The following is a 14424-nucleotide window of genomic DNA, read 5'->3' on the forward strand; positions in this document are numbered from 1 at the left end:
GCTTTACGGATGGCTTTTTTATAGAGCAACAGACTCTTTTTCCAGGCTAAGTGAAGATCTTCTAAATTAGTGAGACGCCATTTCCTCTCCAACTTACGGGTTATCTGCTTTAAGCTACGGGTTTGTGAGTTATACCACGGAGTCAGGCACTTCTGATTTAAAGCTCTCTTTTTCAGAGGAGCTACAGCATCCAAAGTTGTCTTCAATGAGGATGTAAAACTATTGACGAGATACTCTATCTCACTTACAGAGTTTAGGTAGCTACTCTGCACTGTGTTGGTATATGGCATTAGGGAACATAAAGAAGGAAACATATCCTTAAACCTAGTTACAGCGCTTTCTGAAAGACTTCTAGTGTAATGAAACTTATTCCCCACTGCTGGGTAGTCCATCAGAGTAAATGTAAATGTTATTAAGAAATGATCAGACAGAAGGGAGTTTTCAGGGAATACTGTTAAGTATTCAATTTCCATACCATAAGTCAGAACAAGATCTAAGATATGAAGTGGTGGGTGGACTCATTTACATTTCTAGTCTCACCTCTTTTTTAGTGTGACGCACACAGGCGGCTGACGCGGGGATGCATTGTGCAGAGGAACAAATGAAGATCGTCCTCTACTTTCTTCTTTTTTTGGGTTCCCCAAACTGTTTTCTCACTGGTAGATTTACACACTAAAAAATTATCCATTTTGCTCCTGGCATGTTAGCTAACAATGTTTTCTTTTTCCTTTTTTCCCCTTCTTCTCTTGTTGGTTAACAGTGTTTACAGTTATTTTTCTGCGCCCCGCCCCCCAAAGAACTCTGAGGCCCCTCAGGGGGAATGCGCCTCACAGTTTGAAAACCACTGATTTATAATATTTATACTGCATTGGCCTGGTAAAATAGTTGCATTTTCATTCCTTCTTATGAGTCAGATAATATATCTGTAAAATTATGTATATTGTGGATGAAACATCTCATAATTGCTCAGATTCATTGCACACTGCTGTGGCAATGAGACACATTGACCCGCAGTGACAAACAGTGTTTTTTAATAGATTGTGCAATGTTCAAAATTAATGTGTGCCATAGATTTTGAACATTTTAAAAGACAATTTTGCATACTTGCTCGCAGCCGTGCATAGCTCATGCAGTTTATGAGTTTACTCTCTGGCACGCAATCAGGCGTGCCAGTTTGGGCATCAAATTTGTGCGTGTCAAGGTAGCTTAAGGAAAACCTGCACTGTCTTGAGCCTTCATGCCAACCACACTCAAAACCAGTGGACCTCTATTTCAGTCTGCAAGACAAAACATCCAGAAACACAGAAGACTAAACATGAGGTTTAGTAGCTTCAGATTAAAGTTGTAGACATTGAACACCAAGGTATTATCTACCCTGTAGGTAACAGAAAGTAAAGCTAGCTCCATGAAACTTGACATGCTTTTGCTACAATTCTTCACATGGTTCAGATACTGCTGTTTTTCAGTCCACAGTTTATTTGACCTTTGAATGTTTGAGTGAATACTGAATGAAATGGTCCAAACTAAATAATGTAGTCTCTGAAAGTAGCTGCAGTTGAATTCCCACCTGAGATATTTTGAGGCTCAGTGTTATGTGTCGGACGCAGTCGGTGCACCGACCAGCGTTTGACATTAGGACCCAGCATAAAGGAGAGCACGGTTCAAAGGATAACAGAATTTAATGACATAACAGTGAGTGCTTAATTAATAACAAATAAGTGCGCGGTCTGGCGAGGTGGAAAAACGGTGCGCTCCCAGCAGCACAAACGGTCCGGAGCCAGAACAGTTCGGATCCAAGGACCCCGCCGACACCCCCCAGGTGGCCGCGACCAACCGAATCTGTGAAAGAAGAAACCATAATGTGAGTCCACCACTCCACACACAGAGAGACCACTCAAAGGTGTACATAATCAGCAAACACTTCCTGGCTTAATCACCCACCCTGGCTCAGCTTCCCACCCTGCAGGCATGGAACACCCAGTTCAATTCTCCACTGCAGTGGAAGCTGATTAAACGACTAACATAACAGCTCAATACAATAAGGTGTGAGGGACACCATATCTACTGACTGTACTCATGTTAGTCACAAAACCTAAAGTACCTCAGGAAGTGTGCTGACGAGCGTGAGACCTCACCCCCTCCTCTTTCACAGACCATGGCATCAAACCTGGTACGGTCTCTGCGTCCATGATGATGAGATGGTTCTCCAAACATCGATCTCACCCGTCTGGTCACAAGGTCGAGTCTCTGGCAAATACACACTGTGTACTCCAGACTTAAATGCAACCATGCCCCAATCCATACAGATGCACCACAGCTGTGAGTCCTGACGAGCTGCACATGACCAGCCTCAGGTGATCAGGGTGAGGTCCTAATAACTCAGCCACACATCAGCCACTCAGTCCTGAACGCATGCCACCTGGAAGGAAAAACAGAAGACAGAAACAAAAGCCAGCCAGGCACCCCAGCCACACAACACTCAGAAGAAAATTAAATTTATAGTAGAAACCCGATTCTAATTAAAAAGGGATGAACTGAGACTTATGAAAGTGAGACTTCTAATTGAATCGCTAAACGAATTTTGCAATATTTATCACGACAAAGCATTCAGGCAGTAAAACTGAAGTCACTGCTTTACAGAATACAGATTGACACAAAAAATAAATAATTTTCTAACCTTTGTTCAGCAATTTCAGTCATTTCCCCACATCATTCATATTACATATTTATTTAACCTTTATTTAACCACCTGATACTCCTTTGTCAACTTTTCCCAGCACCTGATCACTTTAACTCAAGTTTAAATGAACCAAATCAAAAATGTCTATTTAATGTGATGCCCGATGAAGTGGAATAACGCTAAGCAAAATGGAGGCTGCTGGCAACAGCTCACAATTTCAATTTCAATTTATTTTCATTTATATAGCGCCAAATCACAATAGAGTTGCCTCAAGGCGCTTCACACAAGTAAGGTCTAAACTTACTAACCCCCAGAGCAACAGTGGTAAGAAAAAAACTCCCTCTGAGGAAGAAACCTCAAGCAGACCAGACTCAAAGGGGTGACCCTCTGCTTGGGCCATGATACAGACATAAATTACAGAAACAATTCACACAGGAAATGCTGTTGGTGCACAGGACAGGAGGGACTCCAGCACAAATACCACACCCATCTCTGGATGGAGCTGCACCTTGTTCAGGTGAGGGCTGCGGGTCACATCGTAACCCCTCTTCTGGGTGGAAACGAAGGTTTTCCGTTGTTCTCCAAACTTGTGCATCTCAGTTTCCACCGAATGTCGTCGGACTGGTGCGTGTCGAGTGTTGCTGTCTCTTTAAATAAAGTGTCAAATCAAGTGCTTCGACCCGCAGCGGCTCGGCCCGCTCATATATTAAAAAATAAAATAAAATAAGCAAAATAAAATCTAATCATATAATCATAATAATTCACAAGATCAAAGTCCCTCCGGATCAGCAACAAACCGTCACAAACTGACGGCAGAATTAACGAAAACTATAGTTTGGTGACAGTTTCAGCCTGCAGAGAAAATGTAGATGTTATTTGGTATAATTCTGCATTAAAAGTAAGTTTGACGCTCAGACTACAAGGTTGCATCTGCCATCTAGTGGATTAAATACAAATCGATGGACTGAACGGAGGCTGATTTTTGGTTTCTACATTTCAGTTGAATGGCTTCACGTCAGACTGACGAAAACTGGAAAATGAAATGCAAACGTATGTAGAACTTGAGTCAAAGTAATTTCACAAATCATCAAAGTGAATTCTTGTCTGAACTGAACTGGTTTAGTAAGGTGGTTTATTAAGGGGGCGTGTCTTTACCGACAACCAAATGAGTTAGTCCAAATGAAGAATAAAAGGCAACATCACTGTTTGGTAAGTCCTTAAAGTTATCTTGGAACAAAGTAAGTGTGTGTCTGGTGTTCTTGGTGAATGTGTGAAGTGACCTTGATCATCTTGAAGAAGTAAGAAGGGCAATCAACATTGCACCCATTGAGTCAAAGCTTCACACATTCTTGAGAAATGTTGGTTTACCAGAATGCAAAAGATGGAGAACCACACCCTACTTTTTCTGGGTCAGGCTCAAAACCACCAGACCTTTCTGTGTGGAGTTTGTTGTCACCGTGTTTGTGTGGGTTCCCTCTGGGTGCTCTGGCTTCCTGCCACATCCAAAAATATGCAGGTTAGGTGAAATGGAAACTTTAAACTGAGCATAGGTGTGCATGTAAGTGTGAATGTGCTTGTCTATCTAATATGTGGCCCTGCGACAGACTGGCATCCTTTTCCAGGGTGTACCGTCCCTCATGCCCTATGACTCCTGAGATAAGCTCCAGTCCTCCCATAAGCTTTAATTGGAGTAAGCGGGTATAGAAAATGGATGGATGGAGGCTCAAAACCTCTCAATCGCCCCTCATAAGTCCAGTACGGATCTGTTTCAAACTACAGAAACGAGAGATCATCTCTGAAAAACTTAAGCTAGACTCAAGGCATATTGAAATGGAGCATGTGCAATGCAGTGGTAATAAATCAGGACAAGGTGATGAACCCAGACCAATTGTGGTAAAGTTCTTGAGGCATAACAATCGTATGGCTGTGTTGGAAAAGGCAAAGTTTTTAAAGGGATCAAGCATTTCAATCAATCAATCAATTTTTTTTTATATAGCGCCAAATCACAACAAACAGTTGCCCCAAGGCGCTTTATATTGTAAGGCAAGGCCATACAATAATGATGTAAAACCCCAACGGTCAAAACGACCCCCTGTGAGCAAGCACTTGGCTACAGTGGGAAGGAAAAACTCCCTTTTAACAGGAAGAAACCTCCAGCAGAACCAGGCTCAGGGAGGGGCAGTCTTCTGCTGGGACTGGTTGGGGCTGAGGGAGAGAACCAGGAAAAAGACATGCTGTGGAGGGGAGCAGAGATCGATCACTAATGATTAAATGCAGAGTGGTGCATACAGAGCAAAAAGAGAAAGAAACAGTGCATCATGGGAACCCCCCAGCAGTCTACGTCTATAGCAGCATAACTAAGGGATGGTTCAGGGTCACCTGATCCAGCCCTAACTATAAGCTTTAGCAAAAAGGAAAGTTTTAAGCCTAATCTTAAAGTAGAGAGGGTGTCTGTCTCCCTGATCTGAATTGGGAGCTGGTTCCACAGGAGAGGAGCCTGAAAGCTGAAGGCTCTGCCTCCCATTCTACTCTTACAAACCCTAGGAACTACAAGTAAGCCTGCAGTCTGAGAGCGAAGCGCTCTATTGGGGTGATATGGTACTACGAGGTCCCTAAGATAAGATGGGACCTGATTATTCAAAACCTTATAAGTAAGAAGAAGAATTTTAAATTCTATTCTAGAATTAACAGGAAGCCAATGAAGAGAGGCCAATATGGGTGAGATATGCTCTCTCCTTCTAGTCCCCGTCAGCACTCTAGCTGCAGCATTTTGAATTAACTGAAGGCTTTTTAGGGAACTTTTAGGACAACCTGATAATAATGAATTACAATAGTCCAGCCTAGAGGAAATAAATGCATGAATTAGTTTTTCAGCATCACTCTGAGACAAGACCTTTCTGATTTTAGAGATATTGCGTAAATGCAAAAAAGCAGTCCTACATATTTGTTTAATATGCGCTTTGAATGACATATCCTGATCAAAAATGACTCCAAGATTTCTCACAGTATTACTAGAGGTCAGGGTAATGCCATCCAGAGTAAGGATCTGGTTAGACACCATGTTTCTAAGATTTGTGGGGCCAAGTACAATAACTTCAGTTTTATCTGAGTTTAAAAGCAGGAAATTAGAGGTCATCCATGTCTTTATGTCTGTAAGACAATCCTGCAGTTTAGCTAATTGGTGTGTGTCGTCTGGCTTCATGGATAGATAAAGCTGGGTATCATCTGCGTAACAATGAAAATTTAAGCAATACCGTCTAATAATACTGCCTAAGGGAAGCATATATAAAGTGAATAAAATTGGTCCTAGCACAGAACCTTGTGGAACTCCATAATTAACTTTAGTCTGTGAAGAAGATTCCCCATTTACATGAACAAATTGTAATCTATTAGACAAATATGATTCAAACCAGTGCCTTTAATACCTATGGCATGCTCTAATCTCTGTAATAAAATTTTATGGTCAACAGTATCAAAAGCAGCACTGAGGTCTAACAGAACAAGCACAGAGATGAGTCCACTGTCCGAGGCCATAAGAAGATCATTTGTATTCATTTACATTAATTAAGATTTTTCTGAAGCTGTGAGACAAAAATGCAAAGAGATGATTCCAGCAATGGAAGAGGCAAGACAACGAGGTGACATTGCATATTTAAGATTTGACAAACTTATCACCCATTGACCAACAAAGCCAACAAAGGTTTGACATGCATTTTTTTTCTTAGTATCCTTATGTGATTTTGGACTCATTGTCCATCAACTCCATGAATAGTGATAAATGCATAAAATGTCAGAAGCAATTAGGTTTACAGTTTATTGGTCGTTCTCTTTGTAAAAATATGCATATTTTTCTGGCAGAACTAAGAAAACAGATTGTACATGGATCTGTGAAAGCTGTTGCTTAATGTTCCCATTCTCTTCGCTGAATGATGAAGAGCTTGAAAGACATCTTCTTGATAACCACGATGGCTTCGCTGTAAACGAGACCTTGTTATTCAACCCTTTTGAATTTGATCAAGATGATGTAACTCATAGATTACAAGCTGATCCTGATATGAACTTTTTCTCTAATGTAAATAACCCTAATTCATGTGATTATTATGACAAACTCAAATTTAAACATCTTCTACAATCTTATACTATTCCTTATAAAACATTTTCAGTATTACATTTAAATATTCACAGTCTTCCAACAGATGAGAAATTGACACATTTTATATCCTCTTTGAATCATGAATTTTCTGTAATTGCCCTTACAGAATCATGGCTGACTGAGCAGTGCACTGGCACTGGCTTGTATGAATTGCCACTTTATAACTCTACTCACTTTGTCAGACAATCAAGGTCTGGAGGAGGAGTTTCAATATTTGTACATAAATATCTAGATTTCAATGTCCGATTTGATCTTATGAGATAAGCCACAGCCTGATGGGGCTCACTGCCCTGACAGGATTTACGCTTCATAAATATTTAGGCCTGAAACATCTTGTTTTAGGGTCTGTGAGAAGCTAAAGAGAAAGCTCGGGAGACATGCCCAATGACTTACTCTGTGCTCTGTGAACACGCCTACACAGCCTGAAGTCCATTTCACACCAGGGCCAACGGTGTGATCATCACAGCACTTCATTATTCAGGTCATCACAGAAATTACTCGTTCTGACCTGCACCACACCATGCAGTACCAACCTGAACCACTCGGTGGAAACGGGGCTGTCAGCATATGCTGGTTAATCATCAAGGTGTGACAGCTGCATTAATTTATGCCAGCGTTTCTAACCATATGCAACTGTAAGCAAGACTAGGAACGTAACCATGTGCCATCACACACCAGCCTATACAGGGCCTACACCAAATCTGTGCAATTTTTCAGTGTAATCCATAGGCATTTTAGCGCAACTGTATGCAAGCCCGGTGTGAAAGGGGCATGAGGCAAACAGACGGACATGGTCTATAATCTTTCAAGAGGTAGAGGACGTCTTGACTATGTGAAAGCAACAGGACTTGTTTCGCCCACTGGTTTTGAGTCAACTTCCAGAAGTGTGCCCTGAAGGTCTCCTGATGTGATGAAGATACACATCCAGAATTGAGTGTCTGTTTATTCATAAACACACAAGTGTGTGTATGAGAGAGAGAGAGAGATACTCAAGGAACTGGCTTAAAAGTGCTTCAGTGGAAGCTCTTTGAACAATCTGAAAGGTTTGACACATGAAACTGCATTGGGAAAACATAAAGCAGAGGAAAGAAGAAAGTGGAAGGAGGCATAAAGGAGGGATGCAAAAGAGAAGGAGGTGTAAAGGAAGGAGGGAAAAGGAGGGCAGAGAGGAAGAGATACAGATGAAGAGGGGAAGCTGGTCGCAGGAGAACAGTCCACCTTCACCAGTCCTGACGTCAATCCACACCCCCAAAATGCTCCTCCTCCCTCCGTTAACCCCAATCCGTGCTATTTTTAGTCTGAAGATGCCCCCTCCCCCTCTCTATCCCTGCAGGAGGAAAACTGGTTCCAACCACAAAATCATGGAAGGAGGCTGTGCAGGGCTGGACTGCACTGATCGTTAATGTCTTCAGTTATGATGCAGGATTTATGAGATGTATATTGTTAGCCCTCACTGTAAAACATTTTGTTTCATTGAGATAATTATTACAAGAGGAAGACTCTAATGATAACATGTAGCTGTCATATTTAACGGCACATTAACACTGAGGTAGAATTTACTAACAGGAAGTTGAATTAGACCTGATTTGTAACCCTCACAGTGTCTCAAAAAAACACGAGGAGCTGACAAAAGTCATGACTTCATATAACCAACAGGGGGCAATAATGATCCACATTTAAATTGACAACTGTGGGTTACCCAGTAATTTTATATAAATCAAACAATATAAAGTCTTTGATGAAGTACGAAGTCTGTTAGAAAAGTATCCAACCTTTTTATTTTTTTAAAAAAACCTGCTTGCATGAGCCAACCTTGAACCTTCGTGAGTGAGTTTTTTCATGCCTGTCGGTCGCGTCATTTGCTTGCAAGCAGCCTTTGTGTGAGGATGGGTGGAGTCTCTCATCGTTTTTTCTTTGCAAGGAAATGGCGGAACGACTGAAACTGGGCGACAGCCAGGTGGAAACCATTCGGATTATTCAGACGGCTTTCAGTGACGATCCTATGGGCATCACACAGATTAATGCGTGGTACAACCAGTTTAAAGACGTCTGCACAATGGTGGAGAGCGCGTCACGCTCCGGGTGGCCATCAAAATGCTGAAATGACCAGATCATTTCCAAAGTGAACACTGTGGTGATGGGGGACTGTCGTGTGACTATCCGAAAATTGCGGAAGAGGTGGACTTCAGCACTTTTTCGGCATATTGCACTGTGACAGAAGATTTTGCCATGAAAAGAGTTGCAGCGAAATTCATCGGGACGAAGCTGATGGCGCAGCAAAAGCGCCTTCGTGTTGAAGCCTCACAGGACATGTTGTAACATGCCCAGTTCTTCCACCATTCGGAAGATTCAGACGGCTTTCCGTGGCTTTTCAGTCATGTGACTATCCGAGAAATTGTGGACGATTGTGAACATTCTTCTCTACAAGAGTCAAGACAGAAGTCAGACTACCGGAGCAAGAATTTTAGCTGAGGAAGCTTCTGCGTTTTGAAGCGAAACGTCCTCGCGTCAAGCAAACCAGTCCAGTCGAAGATTCAAGCTTCTCTACTATGGAAACCACCTGGAAAACTGAGAGCCTACACAGAAACAAGACAGAGATTGTTCATTTAAAGGATTCTCTGATCCTGCTGATCGTGTTACTGCGGTAAGAAAGTGACTGAGACGGAGAGCGATGGAGACACTTTAATAAAACTTGGAATGAAAACAAGAGAGGAGCATTTGACATGAGGAGATGGTGGAGGAGGAGGAGATGTGGGCTGTAATAAACTGCTTTAGATGGGTCCACATCCACACAACTGCTAATCAATTTAAACAGGCATCAAGAAAAACACAGGAAAAAATGAGAATGCGAGAATTTTTCATGGGACACTGTGGTTTGGGCATCTGGTAAGGATGCCTCCTGGGTGCCTCCCTAGGGAGGTGTTCCAGGCACGTCCATCTGGGAGGAAACCCCGGGGAAGACCCAGGACTAGATAGAGAGATGAATATCTTCACACTGGCCTGGTAACGCCTTGGGATCCCTCAGTCAGAGGTGGTCAATGTGGCACAGGAAAGGGAAGACTGGGGTCCCCTGCTGGAGCTGTTGCCCCCGTGACCCGATGTTACAGCTGAGTGATGACTGTGGTATATATATATATATATATATATATATATATATATATATATATATACACACACACACACACATACACATACGAGGTCTGTTAGCCATTCGGATTATTCAGACGGCTTTCGGTGACGATGCTATGAGCATCACAGAGATTAAGGAGCGGTACAAACGGTTTAAAGATGGCCGCACAACGGTGGAGAGCGAGCCACGCTCTGGTCGGCTATCAACATGCTGAAATGACCAGATCATTTCCAAAGTGAATGCTGTGGTGATGTGGGACCGTCGTGTGACTATCTGAGAAATTGCAGAAGAGGGGGACATCAGCACTTTTTTGGCAGATTTAACCATGAAAAGACTTGCAGCGAAATTCATGCAGATGGCTTCGGCACGAAGCTGTTGACAGAGCAAAAGCACCACCGTGTTGAATTCTCACAGGACATGCTGGACTCCGAAAAATGATGCCCACCTCTTCCACCATTCGGAAGATTCAGACGGCTTTCGGTGGCTTTTTAGTCGTGTGACTATCCGAGAAATTGTGGAAGAGGTGGGCATGTCACAACATGTCCTGTGAGGCTTCCAACACGGAGGCGCTTTTGCTCCGTCAGCTTCGTGCCAAAGCCACTGGCATGAATTTTTGAAACGTGTGTGTGTGTGTATACATACATACATACATATATATATATATCTATATATATATAGATATATATATATACACACACACACACCACTGTGTTACAACACCTTCCTTCTGTTGTTGATGTGTGGCTTTCGCTTTGCCTGGTAGAGTTTTAACTTGCACTTGTAGATGTAGCGACAAACTGTGTTAACTGACAATGGTTTTCTGAAGTGTTCCTGAGCTCATGTGGTAAGATTCTTTACACAATGATGTTGGTTTTTAATGCAGTGCCACCTGAGGGATCGAAGGTCATGGACATTCAATGTTGGTTTTCGGCCTTGCTGCTTAGGTGTAGCAAGTTCTACAGATTCTCTGAATCTTCTAATTATATTATGGACTGTAGATTATGGAATCCCTAAATTCCTTGCAGTTGAACGTTGAGAAACATTGTTCTTAAACTGTTTGACTATTTTTTTATGCAGTTGTTCACAAAGTGGTGATCCTCGCACCATCTTTGCTTGTGAACGGCTGAGCCTTTTGCGGATGCTCCTTTTATACCCAATCATGGCACTCACCTGTTTCCAATTAACCTGTTCACCTGTGGAATATTCCAAATAGGAGTTCTTTGAGCATTCATCAACTTTCCCAGTCTTTTGTTGCCATGATAATCCAATTCAAAATGAGCAGATATTTGCACAAAAACAAAAAAGTCTGTCAGTTCGAACATTAAATATTTTGTTTTTGTGGTGTATTTAATTGAATATAGGTTGAAGAGGATTTGCAACTCATTGTATTCTGTTTTTAATTTACATTTCACACAACATCCCAACTTCATTGGAATTGGGGTTGTACATACATATATATATATATATATATATATATATATATATACAGGTTACTTCTCTAGCCAAGGCTGGTACCCATTTACAGCTGGGTAGACTGAGACAATGAAGATTAAGCGTCTTGTCTAAGGACACAAAGACGTAGCATCAGCAGGACTCAAACCCAGGTCTACCTATTGGCAGAAAAAGCTCCATATCCGCTTATCTGCCAGCTGTACAATCAGTATCAGTATCTAATATTGGTATCAGTTTCAGAAGTCAAAAAAATCCATAGTGGTCGGGCTCTAATTTTTACCAGATGTGGACAAAATTTGGTGAAATGTCTGAGAGTTAGCCAAGGACAAAGCCATTCAATTTTGAGGGAAAAATGAATTCAAAGTTCAAGTTTAAGGCTCAGTCCTTCTGAACAGTTCATAACTGTTTAACCCAAAGAGACGGCCAAAGATAGTCCAGGAAAAAGTGGTTTGGTTTTGGACAGAACCAATCAAAGGAACCATAATTCAGAGTTTCCCAAGATGACACAGGGTTAATTATCGTGAATCGATGAACGTCAGCCTGTTCGAGTTTGGCTTTGGTGGTGTCCCCCTGATCAGGTGTGCCAGCAGCACTTGGAGTAAGATGATTATAGTATTCACAGCTCATCAGATTATAGTATTCACAGCTCATTTAGCACTGGCATGTCAACACAGAGTCGTTATGAAACGCGATGCACACCAGGGAGCCACGTGTAATTCCTGAAGTGATTTAAATGAGTGAGTATTTTTGGGTCATCACAATGGGCCCCCGGGGGCCCATGAAGCTCACGTCCAACCCCACAAATAAAACATCTTTTCAAACTGAACGTTACTCCGACAGAACAGCAGCACACACCTTTATACAGCTCAGAGAGAAAAACATGGAGCTGACACACTTTATTTCTCATGAGCTCTTTTGGTAGGATTACTGGTTCCAAATGTGGTGGAGTCAAAGTTCTGCTGTTGATCAGGATCTAGATTTGGCTTCTTAACTTTTTTTAAATTCAAGATCCATGGGGTTTTCTCATACTCTCTCCCAAAATGGATTACTTAAAGTCTGCAAATCAAGGGGCACTTATTACAACAAGGAAAACAAAATCCTAACAAGATTTTTTTTAAATTCATCTCCTTCTGCCTCTAACGCTGTGGTACTCACACCAACACGGGCCGGACAGCGTTGTTCATGTTGCCGTAGGCAGCACGACCCAGAAGCTCCCTGAAACAGCTCTCAGATAGCGCACCAGGATTCTCTTCACCTTCCTGACCTGACACCGATGGTGTGCTCGGGTGCCCCAGCCTGCAAATATAAAACGAAAGTCATCAGAGGGCTGATGCATTCTTTAAATGTACAAATAAATTTATATCTATGTGTCATGGAGTTTTTGACTACTTATAGTATGACTTCATTATGAAGTCATTCATACCAATTAATCAAATAGATTTTGATGGTCAATATATGCTTTAGATCATCCATCTAGGCTTGTTGGTTGTTGAGATATATATATATATATATATATATATATATATATATATATATATATATATATATATACACACACACACACACACACACACACACACACACACACACACACACACACACACACACACACACACACACACACACACATACGAGAAATGGTTTTGGACCATGTTTTCTTTGACCATTGACCAAATTACTCCAAATTCTAACCACTTCTACGCATCTATCCATGTAATATTCTCACAAAACTCAAGCCACCAAGACTTCTTGGTTGTTGAGATATACAAAAAAGGTGTTTTCAACCATGTTTTCCTTGACCTTTGACCAAACCACTGCAAAATGTAATCGCACCTCAAGGTGACTGTGGAAATTAAAATGATAAATATTGCTTTTCTAGTAAATAAATGTTCTGTTTTTTAACTAAATGTTTGACTTAATGTTTAAAGTTCTGTTTTGACCGAATGTAACCTGTTAGTTAAAGACATGCTTAGTCCTGATAACCAGCCTTGTTGTGGCACATCTGATAAAAAACATTCCTTAGGCTGCCTTATCACACAAATGGCCTCTGAGTGACACTGCAAAACTGATCAATCACAATACAAGAGGGAGAACTGTTTTAAGCAGACAGTCTCACAGTCTCTCAACATTGTTTCAAAACCTCCAAGTGACCTCTGATCCACGCCATGATGAAAAGACATTCTGTTAAATGAAAGGGAGTCTTTGATCATCACTGCCCTGTCATTCTTGGAGATAGAAGGACAATCATCCAGTTAGATTTTGTGACAACTGTTTTTAATTATTTCTGTTTATGTTTGAACAGATGCATTCTTCTGACACTGTAACTACCCGCCCTGCCATGTGGTTAAAAGCAGAGCTCAGAAAGCCACACTTCACACTGTTCCAATCAGGACACCCTGGTTGGCACAACGTCCGGAGAAAACAACCGTTTGCTCCGGACGCAGCGTCGTAACAAACTGTCAATGTCTTGACTCTTTTCTTTCACAGACAAGCCTGAAAATCCTTCGGCCCCCACAATGACTAAATAATATTCCCAACACGTTTGACCCATCTAGGCCTGGTTATTGAGATATGACTGGGGGGGGGGTGCTTGTGCTGTAAAGCACTTTGAGCTTCTGATGCAGATGGGAAAGTGCTATATAAATACAGTCCATTTATGATTTACCTCCAAAATCGAATCACCTCTAGATATCTATCTAAGTAACATTTCCACCAAGTTTGAAGGAAATCTGTCCAGGTGTTTTTCAGTTATGTTGACACCCCCCTCCGCCCACACACACACACACACACACACACACACACACACCCAGCCAATGAAAATAATAATACCCTGCTATCGCTGCATCATCAAGGTAGTAAGACCTTTAGGTCCTGTAGATGGTGCTCTGTTCTTTGTCTATGGTTGACAGAATGTAACATGCATTCTAACTGTATAAAATTAACTCAAACTTCAAACTAGCCGGTTTGGTTCTTTAACATTTCCGCAGGTGTAATTTTGCTGCTGCAGTA

The 14424-nt window shown here is 41.6% G+C and overlaps 1 protein-coding gene across 3 annotated transcripts in view; it reads right to left on the minus strand.

Annotated features, from left to right (window-relative positions):
* The window catches only part of efr3a (EFR3 homolog A (S. cerevisiae)), a 240982-nt gene that overhangs the window by 71142 nt on the left and 155416 nt on the right, over positions 1-14424 (minus strand). For all 3 annotated transcript variants that reach the window (XM_034182373.1, XM_034182372.1, XM_034182374.1), the window contains one exon: positions 12571-12711. In XM_034182373.1, the coding sequence (XP_034038264.1) occupies positions 12571-12711 (141 nt within the window). The remainder of the gene's footprint in view (positions 1-12570; positions 12712-14424) is intronic.

Source organism: Thalassophryne amazonica, chromosome 12 (genome assembly GCF_902500255.1).
Source record: "Thalassophryne amazonica chromosome 12, fThaAma1.1, whole genome shotgun sequence".
NCBI classification, from domain to species: domain Eukaryota; kingdom Metazoa; phylum Chordata; class Actinopteri; order Batrachoidiformes; family Batrachoididae; genus Thalassophryne; species Thalassophryne amazonica.